Genomic DNA, 24,500 nt, shown 5'->3' on the forward strand with positions numbered 1-24,500 from the left:
AGTTGAAGTGTTATCTCAGCCTGATCCCAGGGAAAACTCTTGAGCATGAAAAACATCACAGAATTATCCTTATTTATAATAAATACACATTACAGGCATTCAGAGCTCTTTGTAACCCCTCATCAGTCAGTCACTGGTTGCAGGTTTCCTCAGGAGGAAGGCAAAACCAACCATATCTCATCAGCTGAGAACAATTCTCAGAATAAGGATGCAGCTGTAGACTTTTAGCAGCCAATACTCACAGCAGCTTGGAGATGAGTGTCTGACCAGGAAAGGGGATCTGGACAGAACAACAGCAGTACCTGCTACAGTTTCTCTCCAGAATCAAGTGTGGCATCTTACATGTATAAGACACAATAGATGCTTACTGATCTGTAGTGTTTAGAGAATTCAACCAAAATGCAACTCTTCTATTCACCACATTTTTATTATTGGCTATTCCTTGTTTCGCTCTTATGCTTATACAGCGAAAGATGGCATTAATTAATTGGATTTTTAATTTGGTAGTACAGTAATAGAAGAAATATAAAAATCACTAGGATGTCACAAAACTCTAACCCTTAAACTATTTGGTGAAAGCGGTTCTATGGAATTTTTAGCTGGTGATTTATTTTCTTTATTTGTTTTTATTAAATATATAAATAGTAGGATTTACATTGATCAGCTGTAGAAAAAAGAGTTAAAAGAGTATGGATATGAAATGGGAGCCACTGATGTAAACTCCTTTAATTTGTTCAGAGAATCCTCCAGCTGAAATTCTGTTGCTAATTTTAAGTAATTTTTAACAGTATGAAACACTGTGGAGCTTACAGAAAAGTTGCAAATGTGATAGGAGAGATGTTTTTCTTCTCTGAGCCATTTAGGAATAAGTTACTAACATGAAGTTCCATCACCCTGAATAGTTTAATGTGTGCTTACTACAGATAAGGATAATCTGCTACCTATCCACAATATAAGCATCAAATCAGGATATTAGCATTGATACATTACTATGACCAACTCTTCAGAGCCCATTCATATTTCACCAGTTGTTCTGCTGGCATCTTTTATCTGTCAGTGGAACAGTTGGTGAAACATGAATGGAAGAATTCAGGTCAGAATCCCATTTGCTTTCAGTTGTCATGTTTCTTTAGTCTTCTTCAGTCTGGAACAGTTCTGTCTTTCCTTGACTTGCCTAATCTTTACAATTTTGAAGATGACAGATGGCTATACTTGACATTTCTTGCAATTTGAGTTTGCCTGTCACTTCTTCGTGATTAGATTCAGGTGCTGCATCTATGGCAGGATTATCACAGAAGCAATGCTACATTCTCTTTGCATTCTACCAGGTGGGGCAATTTTGGTTTGCCTCACTTTTGAGAACACCAATTTTGATTACTTAGTCTGCCAGGTTTCTCTACTACAAAGTTACTTTTTTCCCTTTGTAATTAAGTATTTTATAAGAGGAAGTATTTTGAGATTATGTAAATATATGGTTCCTTATTAATCTATTTATCTATTTACATCAAATGGGGTCATTGTTTCCTATATTATTCAATGGATCATAATCTGTTACCAACATTATTTATTTGAATGTTTAATTTTTTCCAAAAAGAGCCAGTAGGTGTCCCTTCAAGCTGGCTTATGTGTCTTTTTGACATGCCCTTATAATTCTTTGAGCACTTCTGTACTGTGGCAAAATAAAATGGTCTAGCATCATTTTATACTTGTTCTGTCCGACCTAGAATCAGCCACTTCCTTGAGGATCCTAGGTTTCTGTTGTTATATGATGGGATTTGAAAGCCAACTGCTGTGTCCAGCTGTGCTCATTGCTATTGGGAGTATCACTGCTCCCAGATCCTCTACTTTTGTGCCCCTAGATCCTGAGATCCTGCAACATGCTTGACAGCATGCAATAGGCACTCATTTGCCATAGGCATAAATCAGTGAACAATAGAATGAACGTTCAAGGCTTCCTTTTATTGTTTTTTGTCTTTCCTCATAGGCAGAAAAGTGAAAGGTGAGAGGATAAAAATAAAAATGAATAAAGAGCTTAAAGAAAGATAATTCAAGGAAAGAAGAATGGCAGACAGTTAAGAAGAGGAAGACCTGAGCTTTGGAACATTCTGAACCATAACAGTTCCGCTGCAACTGCAGCCACAGTTGTGTCATACAGTGTTCCCAAGACAAATCTTGCAGATGCAAGAGGTAGGCCACTTATTAAGCTTGATTCAGCCCTTACCACTTTTTTGGATTATTCTCTGAGGTCAGCTACACTGGTTGTTGGATAAGCAGTCCAGGATAATATTAGCCAAGGGAAATGTTACATTAGAAGTGGTTACACATATATTTTCTACTTAATGAATAAACATATACCATTTTCTGAAAAAATTATATATTCATCTTTCAGAAAAAAAACCCCATGATTTAGAATTAAAAGCTTCAGCCAGGCGCGGTGGCTCACACCTGTAATCCCAGCGCTTTGGGAGGCTGAGGCAGGTAGATCAAGAGGTCAGGAGTTTGAGACCAGCCTGGCCAACATAGTGAAACTCCGTCTGTACTAAAAATCTAAAAATTGGCTGGGTGTGGTGGCGGCCACCTGTAGTCCCAGCTACTCGGGAGGCTGAGGCAGGAGAATCGCTTGAACCTGGGAGGTGGAGCTTGTGGTGAGCCAAGACCACACCACTGCACTCCAGCCTAGGCGACAGAGCGAGACTCTGTCTCACAAAAAAATAAATAAATTAATTAATTAATTAAATTAAATTAAAAGTTTCACAGTTGAGTTTAGGATGAACACCTTTTGCGTTTGAAAGCAGTGAATATGAGAATCTTTCATAGCAATAGTCCAATATCTCATTAAAAATTAACAAAAAACTCAGTTATCTCATGCTTATTTTTATATTGATGTATTTATTTCATGCATGTATATATATGCATATATAAATAAAAATAGTGTTGTCTCATGGGATGAATAAATCTAGTCAGTGAATAACATTCATACATAATGCAAGGTCTTATTGAGATTGAACTGTTAAATATTTTAAAAGAAAAAAACATTTTTAAAAAGAACACACATAAGAAAGTTGGTGAGAAATGTTTAAAAATACAGTATATATCCCTACATTTGTATCAGGAAGTTCATACTGACTGAAAATGTAGCTAAGTATATCCTTACATAATCAACATCATTTGTCAACCTAACTTATAATAGTATTATTCTCATGCAGCTAAGTAACTGCATCTTTGAGTATCAGCCAGTCTCTCATGATCAGTACGACTATCTGTACTGTACTTTTAAATCCAGTTGTCATGGAATTGCAAACTGCCTCAGCATCAGAAACTGCTGCCATTTCCAGTACATGAACTATGCTTTGGGTTTACTTAGAAACTCCTTGTTGAAAAATCTTCTTGCCTCAACATTACTAAGGGAAACAGAGCAACGAGATGGATTCTGTCTTCTATATTCAATGCTTTCAACCATGGCTTCTTTTATCACCTGCAAATAGAGACAGAAGTTGTATAATTAGCGCTGCTATGAACTCATTTATATATTTTTTATTAAAATAAAAATCGAATGAATCTTTTTATTAGAGTATTCCTTTTGACATATATGAATAGAAATCTATGAGTCATGCATACACATTTAAATTCAACATCCCACCACTGCACTCTTGTTAAGCTTATATTCAGCTACTGTTCCTTCCCTCACCAGGGAAAGAAGGATTCTGGAAATGTTCTAGATTTTATGCTGTTAAATTTGGGAATAGAGTGGTAGCATGGTAAAGTTATGTTGGTTCTGCTCTTTGCCAAAAGGGGGATAACAGGGAAGAAACAAGTGATTACTGAATCTATAATTTATGTTCTTTATAATTAGTGGGCAAGTAGAAATGAAAGACCACCAGGAAAGTAAAAGCTTTTTCTAGTGGAGGAAGAAGGCATTGCTGGAGAATTGCCTTCCTTCCTCAACTGAAACAATACAGTTATAAAACATGAGCCTCCTATATCTAGGAAACATCATGCTCTGTGATTTCATTGGTGAAAATGAATTACTACTTTTTATTCAGCATACCTATATCCAATATATATTCTTTACATATACCCATGTTAATGGTAACCAGAAGAAAACACAGGAAACTACAACCTCTAAGAACTGCTATTTCAATTGTCATACACTGGTTTTGGTATGAAGTTAACCTAGTTAGAATTTGGGGAAAGAAGAGAACATTCAGAATTTGGTAGATGCAGTTATTGAAGAGCAATGGAAATGGGCTTTGGAAGAAGGCCTGAATAGTAAATCTTGTCTCTGCTTCTGCTTCAGAACCTTGTTAAAATCAGGAAGACTCCATTTCCCAGGACAGTCCTCATTTCATCTCGATGACCAATGAGATAGATGTTTCTGGGCATCAGGAAACAGGAGGCAAGTCACAGAGTTATTCCACAATTCCTTCTATTCTCTACCTCAGGGATTGTTAAGCAACATTAAGGTACAGTCCATGGGCTTTTCAGCCCCTTGCCACAGGTAGGAATACTTGGCAAGTCTGAGCAGTTTAGGATGCTATGGCCTCCTCTCACTCACAACTGCTGTGGCCCACTTGGCCTTGGAGATGCATGCTCAGAGGGATTCTCCCATTACCACGTGCAAGCTCACTGGGCAAGCATGGCTCATTGCCTGGAGGAGATCATGTTTGCACCACTTAAACATGTGAGATCTAAATGGTGCAAACATGCAATTATTTTCCTGTGACTTTATGTCACAGACACCCAACAAGCAAGGCTCTCTATTCTCTAATAGTAGCTTTAAACACACAGTCAGATTTTGGAAAAAGGGAGCTATCACAGGAATGTGGTTCTTTTATATGCCTTATTTTAAAACGTAATATATGTAATTATCTTCTGGGGAAATGGGCTCAAATGTGAATGAGTCCGTTGAGGTAAAGCTGATATTTGCTGATCCCACTTTTCTTAAGAATAGGGAAACATAATTCTGTGATGACAAAAGATGCTTCAGATCTATGAAGGAGACTTGGACCAAAGGCCACCAGGCACAAACACTTCTTGGCTGTGTGAGATGGAGGGGAATTAGTGTAAATACTTGAGCCCATTTCTTCTTCTTTAAAATGGAAATAATGTATTAATTTGGGGTTTTGTGGGGATTGGAGATCATTTCTATAAAGTGCTTGGCACAATACCTGGTACATAAACATTCTACAACAGCTGTTACGCTTGTTATGTTTAAACTGACAGTATGTGATGAAAATTGGGAACTCTAAATTAGAAGTGAAGCTATAAAGTTTATAAGAAATAAACACCCCAGGTGTATAGCCAAGAATGAGCTTATTATATTGTGTAAGTCAGCAAATCGTTTCTGCTATTCAAAGTATTCTACTACATCTTCTTTTAAAAATCTCCCTGCCTTTCTAGAGATCTATATCAGCAAATTTATCAATTGGTTTCTCCTTCTCACAGCAATCCATGAAACATCAACCCTAATTGCATAAAAGTGTCCAAATAAAATAAAAACCAACTATTTGCTTTCTAAACACCTAAAAAGCTTTAAAATAAAAAAAGACCATACAAAAAAATTAAACTGACAATGATTGCTGCTATCAATTCCCTCATAATGAATTCTTGAACATAAAAAAAATCAGCAATATCAACATCAGGAACTAGTGGATTTATCGTAATTGGACCTCAGCTGGTGTTCCTAGTGAGCAAGCCATTCTGATAAAGGAAAATGAACACTTCCAACTCTGAAAACCCCAAGTTAGAATGTGCAAGTTGATCCACTAGGTGGCATATTAACACCATGAAACCGTTAACCAGGTTTTTCATATTACTGCGGAAAATACCCTGTTCTTGGGAGTTACTGTTCTGTGATAGAAAAAAACAAGCCCAGTATTAGATCAGTTACTAAATTCAAACCTTTTGGCATCCTACATGATACAACTACATATATTCAAAAAGGCATTATGTTAAATTTAAACCTTTCTTTTCATTATTATACAAGAAGTCATCTTAAATGGTGTCTGTATCTCTTTCATTCTTCCCTGAAATTCATTGAGATTCCAAATCCTTCCCTTCAGTGTTATCCCAGCAAAAGCCCTCATATCTCAACCTTCTCCAGCCTCACCACCTATCCCATGTCATCTTTCACTTGTGCCATTCAATAGCCTCCTATTGTTGAACCAGATCTCTTAAATCTGGCAGAGAATAAGAAAAACAAGCACATAAAATGTAATCTCCCCTTCCACATAAGAAACAAATTTGTAGAGGTGAGATTATAAGCAATCTACAAACAAATATTGAGTTATCACAATAGAAAATAAAAAATAAGCCCAAGAGAGAAAGTTAAGTATATTTTGTTAGAGAAGTAAAAATTACAAATATAGGAGAACATGAGAAGATATTTAGGTGTAAAATTACTGTAAATTTGCTGGATAATGCCTGCCTTTTCAATAAAAACTGAAATGTCAGGAAGGCAGAAAGTTCATCAGGCTTGCCATTTTTTTTTTTTATCCCAGCGCTTAGAACATGGAAGGTACGTAATAAATATTTGCAAAATTAATAAATACACAGAAGGTGCTCACTAGAGGTTGACTGACACAGGGCAGCATTCAGTTCAGAGGAACAGTGAGACCAGTTGAGTTAAAGGACAGGCAGGGTTTTTAAGTGGAGCAGAAGACTGGGCATTCTCTGTAGAAGAATAACCATATGAAAAGGCTGAGGATGGGAGGCTGTGGCATGCGTCAGAGACATCTGGAAATTCATTCTGGCCTGGCTAGAATGAAGGCTGTGTTTGGGGAACACTAAGAAAGAAGGCTGCTTGAGAGACAGGTGGTTCAAAAGTAAGGAATGAAGGAGAAAAGACATGCAGCCTCATCTCAGCTCCCCCACATCATCGTGACTTCCAGTAACCTGCCTAAGTAATCCATGACTCCATTTCCTAACTTATAAATTAAAATCCCACCTCATAGGCTAGTCTTGAGTGTTAAATATTTGGGGGAAAATATTTGGCTTATATGAAGCACTCAAAACTTTTAATTCTTCTTTCCATGCTGTACCCCTAGTTTCTAAAACAGTTTCTGGCACACTAAACAATAAATATGTATTGAATTAATAAATAAATGAGACAGAAAGAGATCATAGGCAGCATTAAAAATAGATGAGTTATGCACTAATATATTAGGCAATAATACATAATAGTAAGCTTATAAATTATTTTTAAAAGATAGAACTTTTACTTGTACCTACACACCCTTATCAAGATGAAGAAATATCAACGAATTAAGAAATGAGTACCAGTATTTCTGGATATGGATGTATCCTCATTTTAATTAACATTTAATGTTTAGCACTTTGTAGAATTATTTAAGAAAGAAAAAAGCTCATTACTTTGCATCATTGGCATATGCTGAATAATGTGACACATAACTGGTTCTAAGACTATGCCTATCAAATTAATAATTTGAATAAGTGAGACTGGGAAACCATATATTTTCCTGTGATAGCAAATTAACTGGTCCTAGAAAAGAAATCTCAGAAGACATATTCCCTCCAGATGGAAGTGATGGTTTAAGAGTAGATAGAGTATGCAGCCATACTATGTGGGCAGGCATGTACTATATACAAATTCCCCATGGTTGGGAACTCTGCCTCCATCCCACCAAGAGCACCTTGTATCCTGACACTTGCTACCCACAGTAAGTCAATGAAATTTTAAACACCCATCATGAAAATTGTACTGCATATTTACTTTAGGTGTCAGGCATTGTGATCAGTATGTCTACAGAATACAAGGTAAATAAAGCAAGTCACTGTTTTTAAGGGGTTTATAATTAAAAGCCAAAAACTATGAACACTAATAATTATATTAGCTGCTTCAATTTACTGAGTGTCTATTTCATGCCAAGCCCTTAAGTTATATTATTCTACTTAATCCCCATCCTGATCCTACATGATATATACCATCGTTTCCCTTTACAAAATAGGAAAGCAAAATTTAGAAAGGTTAACCAATATGCCCAATGTCACCCAGCCAAGAGGCCGCAGAGCAAGGATTTGAATACCCAATTTGGTCAGACTCCAATGCCTCTGCATCCCGCCCCCGCCCCGCCGCCATCACATGTCTACCAGTGTAAGTCACTATACGTTAAGTTTTTGAAGGAAAAAAAATGAAATACTACTGTAATTGTACAAACATTGAGACAATGTTCAGTGAAAAGGAATTTGGGAGAATTGAGTAAGAGCAGAAACCTGATGCTATGAGAAACCCAGGCTGCTGTCATGACGTGAGCAGAAACAGAGCAGAAGTCCTTTAAAGATAAACTGAAATTTAGCTTTGGCAAAGCAGGCAAGCTAGAATCTCTTGATACAATGAAGCAATAGGAGGGTGCAGCTGGCTGACACAGCATGGCCTCTTCAGAGCAAAAACTGAGGTCAGAGTGAATTGAAGAGGAAACGTTGCCCTAAGCCACAGTGGTCGCAGTTGCAAAGTTGAAAACTGTTGTCTATGTAATTGGCGGAGAGGTGACTTTGCATTGTAAGAGTTTATATTCACAATGTCCAGCCACCATTTACAAAGAACTCTGATGGTCTACAGCAGTAAACATATGCTGTGTTGCTGAAGTGTGAATCGGTATCCTACTCTATTCAAATGGTGTGGGAATGAGAGAGTTAGCTAATTCAGCAGAGTTTTGTTGCTCTTTAAGTACCATCATTTACAAAATTGTGATTCTGATAAAAATGTGTTTTCTTTTCTTTTTCTTTTTTTTTTTTTTTTAAGACAGAGTCTTGCTCTGTCACCCAGGCTGGAGTGCAATGGTGCGATCTTGGCTCACTGCAAGCTCCACCTCCCTGGTTCACACCATTCTCCTGCCTCAGCCTCCCTAGTAGCTGGGACTACAGGCACCCACCACTACGCCCAGCTAATTTTGCTTTTTTGTACTTTTAGTAGAGACGGGGTTTCACCGTGTTAGCCAGGATGGTCTGGATCTCCTGACCTGGTGATCTGCCCGCCTCAGCCTCCCAAAGTGCTGGGATTACAGGAGTGAACCACGGCGCCCGGCCCCAAAAATGTGTTTTCTTAAAGTGGAGAAGAAGGGAATCACTAAGGCGAGACAAAATGTCAGTGAAAACTGAAAATTTTATCTGTTTATGAAACACACACACACACACACACACACACAAAGAGGAGTTACTTGAACATGAGTCTCAATGTTCATATAATTCAGGAAAAAGCCTACCTTCATTTGTTCATTCAGAAAATATATACTGACTGCCTAAGCTGGCATTACCTGTACAAACTTGTCTATGTTGTTAACCTGGGGCATTTGCAAAGGTCTTTGGGTGTAATCCCCATGGACCTTCAGGGGTACAAGATAAGGACATGTATAGGTAAGGTTCTCATTTATTGAGCAGCTTCTGTAATCATGCATCACCCAATTAAACATTCACTACTACAATTATTATAGATCCTACCACACCTGTTTCAGAGACGAGGAAGTGGAGGCTCAAAAAGTTTAAGCAGCTTATTCAAAGTCGCATGTAAGAGATTTAAAGATGATATAACGCCCATGACCTTGTCTGTACATGCTGTGCCAGAAACAGTAGCAGAAGCAATTAAAAACTGCTTAATTCTCAGAACTAAAGGACTTGGAGATACAGGAAAGATTGCCCTTTATGGCTAATGCTTTTAGCGTCAAGTTTACAGAATATTTCCCAGGGTCAAAGTCATAAAGATACTCCCCTGTGTTGTATTCTAGAAGCTTTGTTTACTTTTATGCTCAGATCTACAGTCTATCTGGTATTGGCTTTGTTGATAATGTGAAAGAGGTAAATTTAATTTTTTCCTTTGTGAATAATCATCTGATCACTTTTTTTATTACAGATAGTCACAATTTATTCAAGGATGATTTTATTTAGTGCTACTGTCTGTCCTTGGACAATGTCATGTTTTCTTAATTATGTTATCTTTCTGTCTTTCTATTTGGTAAAGTAAGTCTTCTAACTTTGCTTTCCTTCTTCAAGATGAGTTAGCCTACTTTGGTCCTTTTCACTTTCATATTATTTTTTAATGAGTTTATCAATCTTCCTATGAAAACCTGATGGTATTGTTACTAAAAATGCAGGGGAAATGGGGACTTACTAGTTAATGGTTACAGAGTTTTAGTTTGGGAGGATGTAAAATGTTCTGGAGATAGATGGTGGGGTTGGTTGCACGATAATGCAATGTACTTAATGCCACTAAACTGCACACTTAAAAATGGTTAAAATGATAAATTTTATGTTTTGTATATTTTAGAACAATAAAAAGTGAAAACATATTTTTAAAACTGCTAAATTAATGGTTTCTGAAGAATCAGCATTTGATGAGGTGTATAGGTCGGGACAGTTGTTCTGGGATTCATTCTATTTTTGTTCAGGCACTAACTTTTACATCTATGTGTCAAACAAACTACTTTGAAGAATGTTTGTAAAATATATAAATAAAACTGTATCATTCCTTATTGCAAATTGTTTAGCAGACTTTATATAAACTAGAACAGCAAGACAAATGTACTTGGTTAAGATACACATATGTATATCTATTCCCAAGTCCAACATGGTATTTGTATATTCCTACAATCTGTTTTTTCCATTTGAGAAAGACTTATCAAATTTAATACATTTCATCCCAAGGAATGTGTAGTTTTGAGTTTATTGGCTCATACTGGAAAACTAGGGTGACTGTGATATTAATTCTTACCTCTGTTTTAGTAGCATGAGGTTTTATAAAATGCAACTAACTCTATTTTGAGAATTTATGTTCACTCCCTACAAATCAGAGATTAATCGTTTATCTCTTAACATTTCAATTTTTGCCATCACCATAGAGATAATGTATCACTTGGATTTCAGATGTCCACTGCTTGAAATATTTTTTCTAAAAAGGAAACAAATCTATGGAGAAAATGACATATGCTATATATTTTGATAAGCATTTTTAGATGAATTATCATCTATTTGTAAATGAAGGCTGAAAAAAAGAATTTTAGAGTCGTAAGAATCAAAGCTTATTGGGGAAAATTTTACACATTTACAAAAATTAAAGATATTAATTAACAAATATATTATGGTGCAACTGTGATGATTGCATACAGTTGATATTACTAGTCTCAGGCCAAACGAAACAAGCAAGCAAACTAGATGTGTGGAGTTCTATTAGCTCACAAAATCTAATTAGAGCCCGTATAAACAGAACACTCATTCACATATTCTGAGTTCCTTTGCGCCATTTACAGTCACCAAAAAGACTGGTAAATCAGACATGATGCCTTTCCTTCTCCATTTAATTTCTTTTTTTCTGTTTTTCTAATGTACAAAATCCATTTAGGCCACTGAACTTAAGCTTTTACAACTGATAATCATTTGTCAGACACTATGATTTGGAACCACAAGTCAATGATTTCAGTTACAGAATAGTGCTCCTATACGGTAAGTTAAAAATGAAAGAATTTCACCTAGACACAGAATCTTAGCAGAAGATACACTAATGATAGAAGGGATTGATACTGAAGACAATGACTTGTTTCTAAAGCAAAGCATACTTGACATCTCAAAGGCTAAAAATCGGAAAGGCTGGCCAGGTGCGGTGGCTCACGCCTGTAATCCCAGCACTTAGGGAGGCCGAGGCGGGCGGGTAACGAGGTCAGGAGATCGAGACTAACACGGTGAAACCCCGTCTCTACTACAAACACAAAAAAATTAGCCGAGCGTGGTGGCAGGAGCCTGTAGTCCCAGCTACTCGGGAGGCTGAGGCAGGAGAATGGCGTGAACCTGGGAGGCGGAGCTTGCAGTGAGCCGACATGGCGCCACTGCACTCCAGCCTGGGCGACAGAGCGAGACTCCATCTCAAAAAAAAAAAAAAAAAAAAAGGAAAGGCTGTTACGTTTTGTGATACTGCTCTCAAATTCACAAAAAGAAAACATGTAAAATCATAAATGTATTTATTAAAATTAATGTTATATTTTTGCAGATTAACTACACTTCTGGTTCCATTCACTTTCATACTCATATTTCCTTTTCATCACTTTTCTTCCTTACTTATAATTTGTTATATCATATAATAAATATATAGAATATATGGAAACTGAGTATTAACCAATCATTCAATAAAATAATAGCATAAAATGAGTTTCCTTATTTGTCAGTTTTGTAGAGTTCTTCTGAAGATTAGCAAAATATTTCATGAAAAGTAAAGTGGCATATTTTGGGTGGTGTCATTCGTAACACTTATTTTTTTATTTTTAATTGAAAAGAGGTATTGGTGTATTTATATGTTATGGAAGTCATTTGACATAGTCAATGGCCATAGGAGATACTTACATCGATGTTGTTCAGAGTATTGAAGTGCATAAGATCATGTAGTCTTTTGAATGCTTGATTTGGATATTGAAAATTGAAGGTTGAAAATGGTGATTCTGGGTCATCAAAAATATCAAAGTCAGCGATTTCTTTCTCTTCCTCAGTTTCCCTTGGAACACCTAAATACCAGAAGAGTCACAAAGGGTGTTATTTTGAAAACTACAAAATATCTCTAAAACCCAAGGAATAAAACATACAGACATAAAGACAGCAGTGGGAGCCCCCACAGAGCCGGGTACTCTGTAGCATCTCTGACTTTTATCGTGTCTGTGTGTTCTGGCCAGATGACATCCAACTGCCAATATCTGACATCTGTGTGCCTGAGGGCTTTCTATCCTGCCCTGCAACTGTAGAAGCCTGCTTGGCCCACTCACAGCAGGCTGGAAATTCTGTTAAATAACACTGTTCCCCAGGCAGTGGTCAACCAAAGACTCTAGGGAGTTAGTATCTAAATACTCCATTCCCCTGCCTTTTGGTGTGCGTGTGGGAAGCATGATTGTGGGACACAGGTCTATTCCATTTTGTAGTCTTTCCCAGCGGATCAAGTTCCCATTGCGGTAGCTGGCTTGCTAATGCAACTTTGTTGTCTGCCTTCCTTCCCTTTACCAGTTCCCCATTTCCTTACTAATAAACTAGAGTGTTCCCCAGCTCGTCTAAATAAACTATTTGCACTTGAGTCCTTTTCTCAGAACTAGTTTCTGGGAGAACCCAAACTAAAACATTATGTGGCTGTCTTTATGCCATGGAAATCCCCTACACATGCCAACTGCTCAGTGAGCCTCTCCTTGAGAATTCAGTGATAGAAAATTCACTGGGTTTCATGTGCTCTAGTGTCTGATAACTAAAAATGTCAGATTTCCACCTTCTCCTATGCTGAACTATATGCTTCACAATAATCTTCACTCCTATCAATCCTTTCTTTGTCTTCCTGAGAAATCTAGAAAAACACCATTTTTCTCAGCATATTCCCATTACTCATCCTCCCTATTTTTTGTGTCTTTCCATTTATAAAATGGAAAACACATTTTCTGGTCCTAAAATATGGTTTTTGGAGCCTTAAGCACCCTGCATGTAAATCTTTAGATCTCCTTTGGTTAATCAACATTTTCCAGGATACACAAGAGTCGAGAGACTCCTCTGGATATGGTTAAAAAAATAAAATAAAACAAAAAAGACTATGCCTCAAACTTGATTCTTGTTTTCTATGAAATACAACATGGCAAACTGAAACTGCTAGCCATTGTGTACTGCTAGATTACGTTAATCTTGTAGTCAACTAAAATTCCCAGAAATTTGCATGATTTTTCTGAAATAAGGGCTTTCTTACAAGGGTGATAGTCAAAATATTTGATTAAAAATCAATCAGAACAAACATAATTCAAAGTATTGAAGTAAAGTCCCAGAGATTTTTGCTAAACTAGTTGTTGACTTTGCAGTTTCTGAACTGTGAGCAAGTCAGGGGATCTTGGGGTAAGAAAGAGGAGAAGTACTTGAGGTCTCAGAATAGTATCTGTTTATCAAGGTAAGGGAAGCATTCAATAGTGTAATAGCTGGTACAGCAGTGACAGAGTGAAACAGTTTAATGTCAGTTTCGTCCCCTACTTAATTTCTATTTTATGGAATACAGCTTACTCCCTACTTACCTGGAGCCTTGTACTTTCTGAAGTTGATGTTGGCCAGAACAAAGTGGATGATGGTTGGGCAATCTTTCTCCATATCAGGATTCTTGGGTTTAAAGACATAGCACTCCTTCAGCCCTTCCCGATCAAACACATAAGGATCAATCTTTGGAAAGGGGAGCTTGTTCATTTTAGCCCACTTTTCTGCAAGTAGAAGTTCCTATAGGAAAGATGGAAAGATGAATTTGGAAATTTTCAGTTTTCATTGATTCAGTTGGTCTGACCATAATTCAATGTTCACTAGGTGTCTACTGTGTGCCAGCAATGTACTCCTTGCTAGGATGAATCACAACCCTGTTCTCAGGAAGTTCATTAATTTCAAAGAAATTGAAAACAAACTCACTATTGTTATGTTAATTCTTGGCACAAGGCTAGCTCCACAGCAGGCATTTGAAAAATTATTGATAAACTGAACTGAGCAAAATTATGTTGAAGAAGCTGCTAGAGAAAAAAAATTATGGATTCAGAGAATTTATAACCATGTGAAAGTTTTTTTAACCCTTAGGAGTAAAAAAGGAATCTGATGATGCAGAGAAGAATCCTGTTACTGGATTTTTACCTGTATCATCTCCACCAAAGTGTTAAAAGGTACAACCAAAACTTCATTCATTTTATGTATACAAAAATATTTGAGTTACTCTGAATCAGCTTTTTGTCTTCTTTTTGTGAACAGAAGTTGAACCTTTGGCCTCAGAGCATTGCTATTACATGTAATGGCCAAGAGAGGACTGTACAGATGTACCAAGAGCTTAGTTAATGGTCGTGGCAAATTGTATGATGGTTTCCACGTATTAGCTCCCTTCCTGCTAAGCTGATTATACATTCCCGCCAGAATGAGAAGAGAAATAGAACAGAGCTTCCACGGGTGATTTACGACTGCTGGCTTGTAAGCGGCCAAGAAATACATGTTCGCAGTCAGCCACGGAGATTTGAGGTTGGTTTGTCTCTGCACCAAAGCAGGCTAACTCACTGGGGTAAGCACCCCCAAAATTAAATTTAAACTGGAGAACATAAATCAATATGGAGAGATGCAGTGAAGAGACCTCATTTCCATTATGTGCATCTTCAGGGAGAGCAGAATAAATAAGAAGCAGAATATCATAGTGGGAGAAGCACAGATTCTGGGACCAGATGCCTGAGTCCAAATGAAAGCTCCATGGCCTTGGACATGTTTCTTAAGTCAATGTTTCCATCTCAGATTTAAAATGTGGATGATATAAATAATACCTATCTCATAGGGTTGCTATTAGAATTAAATAAATTAATACTTTATAGTGCTTAAAACAGTGCTTACTACATATTAAGTGCTATGCAAATGTTTAATAAATAAATGCCAGTAAAGAGAAGAAAAGAGATGGAAGGAAAAAAGTAAGGAAAACAAAAGAGGATAAAGAAAGGGAAGAGAGATAGGAACATTAGAGAGGAAAATTCCTGGAGAGGGGAAGTTTTGGGGATACTGTCACTAGAATCTTAAGTTCTTTTTAACAACTCTTGTCATCTCATTGATCCATTCCACAGCAATCAATAGTGGTCGACTAGGTTCCATGTTAGAAGTGGGGACATAACAGTGAGTAAAACATTCATGGTTTTTGTTGTTATGGGATTTATAGCCTGTTGGGCGAGAGATAGCAATCAAATAACTCTTTGTGCTTAAAACTGTGATAAATGCCAGGAAAAAATACAAGGTGAGACTTTGCAGTACACCTGGACAATTTCCTCAGAGTATTTGTTAATTCATCCAACAATTATCAGTGAGCTATGTTCTAAGCATAAGAGATAGGCTGTCCTTGAAGATTTGGAGTTTATAAATCAACAGGAAAGATAAATAGATATTATAGTAAAGTATGATAAAGGCAGGAAGGTGCTGCACGATTGTGGGCCTGGGTTGTGCAGCGTGAAAGGCCCAGCTCTAAGACAGACATCCTAAAACTTGCTAGCTGGATGACCTGAGACAAACTAATTAGACACCACAGCTCAACAAGAAACAAATTATTTTTGGTGGCTGCAGTGTACAGTGATACTCCCCTACAGGCAACGCAGAGATAATGAGGAAGGAACAAACACAGACTAGATTATTCACTATCCCTGACATAGCAGGCTCCCAATCCCATCTCATCTCTATTTCATCTGTTCCTTATTTCTCAGCAATTCATTTCTCTACCTCTGTAAAATAAAGCTAATACTATCACCTTTCTCATAGGATTGCTGAGAGGATTAAATGATAAAATGTATAAAGACCTCAGTAGTTTACATTAGAAGAAAACAAGTACTTTATCATACAGGCTTACATTCAGAGAAAAATACACTTTTCATTGAACTTTCACTGCTCTTTTTGCTTCTGGAATGTCATGAATTTTATGTTGATCAACTCTCTCAACACCACTTATGAATAAAAATCTAGGAGAACAAAGGATTTAATGTATATGAAAGCATTTGCTTCATAAACCATTATGCTAAATACAATTACATTTCACTGAAAATCCCATATGTATGTAAATAATTTCTTGTTTGAAACTTGAGAAAGCTTTTTATCACCAATCTCTTCTTTTTTTCCCTCTATTCAGCTAAATTAATCAGCTTGTTATTTCTTGTCCAGCACTGTTCACAATTATTCATTCGTGATTATTCAACATCAAAATAAACCAAAAGTTCACATTGTGGAGCAATTGCGTGAGGGCAAAGAAAAGAAAGAGCTTTCTAGTGTTTACAAACATGACTCAAGGGTATGACCAATGATGTGTGGATTTCGGGGTAAAATGAAAAGGGAAATACATGAGGTAACAGTGAGGCTATTTTTAGATAGTTCACTTCACGCTAGAATCAGGAAGAGATAGAAACTTTCCCTTTCCTTATGTGATCCTGATGTGGAAAAGATTAAAAACAGATGATTGCAAATACAGTGATTATAGCATGGATAAACCATTTCCTCTCTGATGTCTGGTTTTTCTCTGTGAAAGCTGAGAAACAATGACACAGACTATGAGTAAAGTGCAATAGTTTTTAGAAAGTATTTTAAAAGATTTCAGTGAACAAAAAAATTGCTGCTCCACAAATTACAGCGATATGCCGGAATTGTGTTCTATGATAACTATCCATTTTGGTTATTGTTTGACACCTCAGATACTTCACACTTCCATAGACTAACTTAAGATAAACTTACATAGTATTAACTAAAATGACTTTCTGTGGGATAAAAATTTGACAGTATCCTTCAAAGAGATACTTCGTAAGATGTCTGTGCTCATTTTGGTGTTTTGTTTGACAGAATCTCGCTCTGCTGCCCAGGCTGGAGTGCTGTGGCCTGATCTTGGCTCATTGCAACCTCCACCTCCCAGGTTCAATTGATTCTCCTGCCTCAGCCTCCTGAGTAGCTGTGACTGCAGGTGTGTGCCACCACACCTGGCTAATTTTTGTATTTTTAGTAGAGAAGGGGTTTCACCATATTGGCCAGGCTGGATGCCCTCATTTTTGAGTACTGAAACACGACTAAGAAGACTTGAAGGAGAGGAATGACAAATAAATACCATAGAAATGAATATTATAAATAAATGTTATTTCTAAATTACAGAAATATATTCAAAACACAGTATGATAGCATATATATGCCATTTCATTCATTTACATGTAAAAAATATAAATATATATTTTAAATATATGAAACAACACATTTATTTATAAAAATACGAACACACACATATATATATATACATAAAATAATAAATTGACTTGTCATTAGAGGAAGTCAGATTTCTTTTGTCTCTATGCAAACCAAGAATATGTGCTTTCTATTCTACAATGTTTCTCATTATATAAAACCTATTTTTAAGATTAGGGAGAAGATTAGGGAGAAGGATGGCATATAAGCATGTAGGTAAACCTCCAGAATCTTAAAAAATTATTGAAGCAAGTAATATAAAATACAACAGATAGAAACTACAAGTTAGAATTAATTATTTTACAGTTATAGTCTCTCTTACTTTTAATAAAAGGCATGCTAGTATTAGGCTTCAAGAGCTTTATAATGCAATAGGCATGAAAATAATTTTCTATATCTAATGTTGTATAGAGTTTACACAGCACTTTGTAATTCTGGTTAGTTATTCACAGGGATGTTACCATAAACTCACAAAATACGTAAAGGGAAATTAATGTCAACTTAATGTAATATCATCACAAAACGTCTGATTCTCAATGTGAGTGACCAATATGAGTGTAGTTGGTTGAATGGTGGCTCCATATAAAATACCATTTCCTAATCCCTCGGCCCTGTGAATACGACCTTATTTGGGGAAAGACTCTTTGCAAATGTAATTTAATGAAGGATTTTGAGATTAGATCATCTTGGATTATGTAGGTGGGCCCTAAATTCAATGACAATTATTCTTATATGAGATACAAGAGAAGACATGCACACAAAAGAAAAGGCCATACAAAAATGAAGGCAGAGATTGGAGAGATGCAACCACAAGGCGAGCAATGCCTGGAACCACCAAAAGCTGGAAAAGGCAATGACGGAGTCTACTGTGGAGGCTTTAGAGAGACGACATCCCTGTTGATGCCTTAATTTCAACTTCTGCCCTCCGAAACTGTAAAAGAATATATTTCTGTTGTTGTAAGTCACCATGTTTGGGGTAATTTGTTACAGAAGTTCCAGGAAACTAGTACAAGAGATAAAACTGGAAGTACTACATTAAATGCTGTGCACTTTCCTTCACCAGCCGTTGTGGATTGGTGCCCACAAAGCTAATGCTTGGACTGATTTGGCTGTGATGTGGGCCAACCTAAGCATTATAAGTGAATAATATGTGGAGATTCTAAAACAGGTGATGCCCTCATTTCAACAAATAAATCAGGTGATTGTGGAAAAATATAGATACTTTTTCCTTTATTAGTGGGTTTAAATGGAATTCTGACCCTAAATGAAATGTAGGCAGATCAGTTTAATTTAGATACATTACTTCCATCATTTGTGAAGACTGCCTCATTTCAGATTTTCCTTTCTTCTTTCTTCCTTCTCTCCTTCCCTCATTTCCTCGTTCTCTCTTTCCTTGAATAATTTTTAAGAGAATTAACCCGTTGTTCTGGCCTCTTGTCATTAAGCATTTAAATGAGCACTGAAAAACTGAGCCAGATTTATGTCCAACGTATGGCAACACAATATAACTTAATTTATGGCATAATAACTAAAATCTATTACTCTCCCTTAAAGTTAGTAAGATAAAGGAGAAAATAATTTCAAGTAGTAAACTCTGAATTCTTCTATATTCCTTGCTTTCTTGCTCCCCGATAAAACCCAAAGTCCCTTCATTTTCCCCTAAATTCACAGCCTGTTAATTTTGCATGCTTGAGTATGAAGACTTTGGCTTATTTTCATGACCAACAATCAATCTCACTGATTGTCTTTAGATGAGCTCTAATGGTACACTAAATTTTCATATTATACATCTAAGATATTAAATGGTTAACAAAAAGAAACTTGACAAAATGAAACACAAAGTTGCTTTTGTTAGATAAATTAATAGTAATAATATTTAGAATAATGAACTCTTTATATTGGACTACTACTAGGGTGTGTGCTAAGTAATCTAAATAAATTAGTGTCACACTGATGTCATTAACTTTCAAGGCCAGTTACAACACAGATACAACAACATAAATTGTGGTTGCTTTTATCAAAAGACATGATCTCCATCTTTCTGTATCTTCTTGACAAAATATGACATTTAACTACACGAAGTGATAGAATTTTCTGCAAATGTGAAACAAAGTCAATAGTTCTAATTTTTTGCCCAGCATTTATGCTCTAATATTTTGTGAAAGGCAGTATCCATATTTCAGTCTCAAAAATAGGAAATTATTTGCTATTTAATTACCTTAATAAAATCATATTGCATATATCCAATTATTACATTAGGGATTCTCCCCTCCTATCAAAAGAACTTTATGTAGACTCCTCGCAAATTTTCAAATCTTATTATGTTATATGTAAAACAAATATTCTACCTTAGTATTGATAGTATAATATTTTTATCAATTTAACAATTCTACTTTGGCAATATTTTAGACTAATTTAGGAATACATATTTTGATAACAACACTTATAGGTTTAAGGTACTTTTAATATTCCAACTCAGCCTGAAAAGATTATTTTGTTTACTTTGAACTTGCTGAAGTACATACCTAGAGACAAGAAAAACTATATTATGTGTAATATATTGCAATTTACTTTATATTAAGTGTCAGAAAATATAATTCATTATTTCCAGAATGGTAAGTTTCATGTTATGCTAAATAAATAATAAAAGGAAGTATATAAATTTGGAGAAAGGCATGGGAAGAAAAGAATTGACAAAATGATTTTAAAACACATCTAAGAGAATGCACAGGTAGAAATGCCTATATGTACTACAGAAGGAGTGATTGGAGACATGCTTTTTATTATAGTAGGCATATAATAAAGCTACAGTTATTAAAATGCAGTATGGTACTGACATAAGAACTGCAAGATTGTCAGATGGATTAATGGAACACAAAAGATTAAAACAAAATATCCTTGTGCCCTATAATAATCATACAGTATATGATATAATAAGTATAACAAAATAATGCCAAAAAAGTCTATGGGGGATTGTGTTATTACAAATGCAATGTATTCAAAAAGATTAATGAGTTAAATATATTTAGAAGAATAATATAAAAATTAAAATATCAATCCACATTTAACTGATGTTGGTAAGAATGAATTTCAAGAATATACTACCCAAAGCAATCTACAGATCCAATGCAATCCCTATCAAAATACCAGTGACATTCTTTACAGAAATAGAAAAAAAAATCCTAAAATTTATGTGGAACCACAAAAGACCTCAAATAACCAAAGCAATCCTGAGCAAAAAGTACAAAGCTGGAGGCATCACCTTACCTGACTTCAAATTATATTACAAAGCTACAGTAACCAAAACAGCATGATACTGGCACAAAAACGGACATATAGACCAATGAAACAGAATAGAGAACCCAGAAATAAATCCACCCATTGCAGTTCAATTCATTTGCAACAGAGTTGCCCAGAATATATACTGGAGAAGGGACAGTCTCTTCAAAAAATGGTTCTGGGAAAACTGAATATCCACATGCAGAAAAATGAAACTAGACTGCTGTCTCTTGACATATATAAAAATCAAATCAAAATCAATTAAAGAGTAACATCTAAGTCCTAAAGCTATAAAACTACTAGAATAAAACCTTGGGAAAACACTCCAGGACACTGATCTGGGCAAAGATTTCTTGAATAAGACCTCAGATGCACAGGCAACCAAAGCAAAAATGAACAAATGGGATCACATCAAACTTAAAAGCTTCTGCACAGCAAAAGAAATAATCAACAAAGAAAAGAGACGAACCACAGAATGAGAGAAAATATTTGCAGACTATCCATCTGACAAGGGATTAATACACAGAATATATAAGAAGCTCAAACAACTCAACAGGAAAAACAATCGGATTTTAAAATGGGCAAAAGATCTGAATAGATACTTCGCAAAAGAAGACATACAAATGCCCAACCGGAATATGAAAAAATGTTTAACATCACTAATCCTCAAAGAAATACAAATTAAAACTACAAAAAGATTCAACCTTACCCCAGTTAAAATGGCTTTTATCCAAAAGATAGGAAATAACAAATGTTGATGAGGATGTGGAGAAAGGGGAACCCTCCTACATGGTTGCTTGGAATGTAAATTAGTACAGCCACCACAGAAAACAGTATGGAGGTTCCTACAAAAACTAAAAATAGAACTACCATATGATCCAGTAATCCCATTACTGGGTATATATCCAAAAGAAAGGAAAATCAGTATATTGAAGAGATATTTGTACTCCCATGCTGATTGCAGCACTATTCACAATAGCCAAAATATGAAATCAATGTAAGCATTGATCAACAAATGAATGAATAAAGAAAATGTGATACCTACACACTATAGAATATTATTCAGACATAAAAAAATAACGAAATCCTGTCATTTGTAATAACATGACAGGAACTAGAACTAGAGGACATTATGTTAAGTTAAATAATCCAGGCGCAGAAAGACAAACATTACATGCTCTTACATGTGGAACTAAAAACAGTTGAATTAATGGAAATAGAAAGTATAATGATGGTTACCATCTGCTGGGAAGGCTAGTGGAAAGGGGAAATAAAGAGTGAATGGAAAATTGGCACAAAAATACAGTAAGATAAAAGGAATAAGATCTAGTGTTCAGTAGCACAATTGGGTAACTATAGTTAACAATAATTTATTATATATTTCAAAATAACTAAAAGAATGGAATTGGAATGTTACTAACACAAAGAGGTGATAAATGCTTGAGGGGATGGATATCCCAATTACCCTAATTGATCTTTCCACATATGATTGTATCAAATTTGACATGTACCCCATAAATATGTACAAGTATTCTGCATCCATAAATAATTAAAAATAAAAATTTAAAAAACTGATATGAAAAAGAGAAAACACAGTGTAAAAAATTTTTTAAATTATAAGAAAGAATAAAAACAGTGGAAGAAGCTCCTACATAAATATTTGAAACAATAAAATCATCAACAACTAAAGTCCCAATACAAATGACATATTAGGTCATATTTGCAAAAATAAGACAAACTTTAATATTCTTAAGACATAAAAAGAATGTTTATTAATAGGAACATCACAAATAATCCAATTAAAAGTAGTTTAAAAACATCAATATATAATAAGCATGACAAACCATTCAGTCTCACAAAGGAAGAAAACTGAAGCATAAATGTGGGTTTTTTTATCCCCATCATATTGTATAAAATTTTTTTTACTTTGTCTTTAATATTTTTTCCTGCCAGCAAAGGCATGTAAAACAGAGACTCACATATATAATTTGATATAGTAATGTAAATTGATGAAGCTTCTCTAGAAATCAATCTGAAAATATTTACTAAAAGTCATAAAATGATACACATCTAGAAACCAACCTAAATACATAATTAAAATGTGATTAAAGATTCATGTACAAGGATAATGATTACAGAAAAAGGTGGCAAGATAGCAATAATCTAAAAGTTGAAAATAGAGCATTGTTAAATAAATACGTATCTGTATACAGAGATAGTATATATTTTTATTTTATTTTATAAACATCTTATATATCTCTTTTATATTTATTGTATTATATGTCTTTATAATTGTTTTCTTAAATGTTTAATGGCATGAAAAAATGCTCATAATACAGTTATAAGTAGAAAGAAACAGAATGCAAAACTACATGGCACTGGTACACATACACACACACACCGCGAAAAGAGACTAGAAGAAAATACCAAAATATTAACAGCTGTTGTCTGGAAGTACTGCATTTATAAACCAAATGTTCATACATTTTACAAGTATATATTCTTAATCACAAATAATGAGTCAACATTTAAAAACTACTGCAAAGTAAAATGATTCTTTTTAAAGGTACAAAGTGATATTCCAAAACCTCCTCCAACTCATTAAGGTGGTGGAGCCCTGATTCACATATAAAATGATGGCTTTGACATTTTATACCCCCACTGGTGAAATGAATAATACAGTGTCTTCCACCACTAGAACCAGCTTCTAAGCTATCATCTTAGAGTCATCCATTGAAACCCACCTCCCCATTGTTTCTCATAGGTCATCAAATTCATAGTCACCCATTCTGGTGCAGTAATACTTCATTATCCTATGCTTGGATTACAATACATGTCTCTTAACGTTAATTCCTTGCCTTCCATTCTCCAACTCATCCTACTTTCCATTGTCAGATTAATCATCCTAAAATTCCAATTTCATGAAGTCATTTGTCTGCTAAAATCCTCCACCGATTCTCCATTTCCTATTGTCCTGTCTTAAACTCTCTCCTTAAGCCTTTCTAAGGGAGCTGAATATCTGTCACTTCTAATCAGATCACTCCCGCCCCTTAGATGTGCTCATTGCCATCTCTGTGCTGTTCTCACCCTATTTCATTTATTACCCTGTTCATCAACTCCAGTATGCACCAATCTATTCTTATATTTATCCCCTATAATACACATACTTATATAAACTTATATCAATGACTATTTAATAGTAAGTTTCTCAATTCCCCTCCAAGTGGCTCTTGTGAATAAAAGTCTTTGCCCCAAAAAACCAAAATGTTATGGGAGATCAGGAACTGTATTTTCCCACTAACTGCTGCACACAGCACACTACACAGAAAAGAGTTCATGAACAGTGTGCACAAAGGAGGCAGCTGGTAAAGGGTAAGAAATTCTCATTCTGTAGCTTTGGAGTCTGGTCCCATCTCACCATTTCTTAACTAGCACTTCCCTAGCCAGGTCCTGGGCTGTGCTCATTCCACATATTATTTAATTTGTTGATAAGATTTTATCTCATT

At 35.5% G+C, this 24,500-nt stretch overlaps 1 protein-coding gene across 3 annotated transcripts in view; it reads right to left on the reverse strand.

Annotated features, from left to right (window-relative positions):
• Nucleotides 1–2,869: 2,869 nt before the first annotated feature.
• The window catches only part of PLA2G4A (phospholipase A2 group IVA), a 159,854-nt gene continuing 138,223 nt past the window's right edge, over nt 2,870–24,500 (reverse strand). For all 3 annotated transcript variants that reach the window (XM_004028065.3, XM_055378071.2, XM_055378078.2), the window contains 3 exons: nt 14,025–14,220; nt 12,343–12,500; nt 2,870–3,475 (listed from right to left, as the gene is read on the reverse strand). In XM_004028065.3, coding sequence (XP_004028114.1) covers nt 3,344–3,475; nt 12,343–12,500; nt 14,025–14,220 — 486 coding nt within the window. In that variant the 3' untranslated portion in view covers nt 2,870–3,343. The remainder of the gene's footprint in view (nt 3,476–12,342; nt 12,501–14,024; nt 14,221–24,500) is intronic.

The sequence above is a fragment of the Gorilla gorilla genome, chromosome 1 (assembly GCF_029281585.2).
Source record: "Gorilla gorilla gorilla isolate KB3781 chromosome 1, NHGRI_mGorGor1-v2.1_pri, whole genome shotgun sequence".
Classification (NCBI taxonomy): domain Eukaryota; kingdom Metazoa; phylum Chordata; class Mammalia; order Primates; family Hominidae; genus Gorilla; species Gorilla gorilla.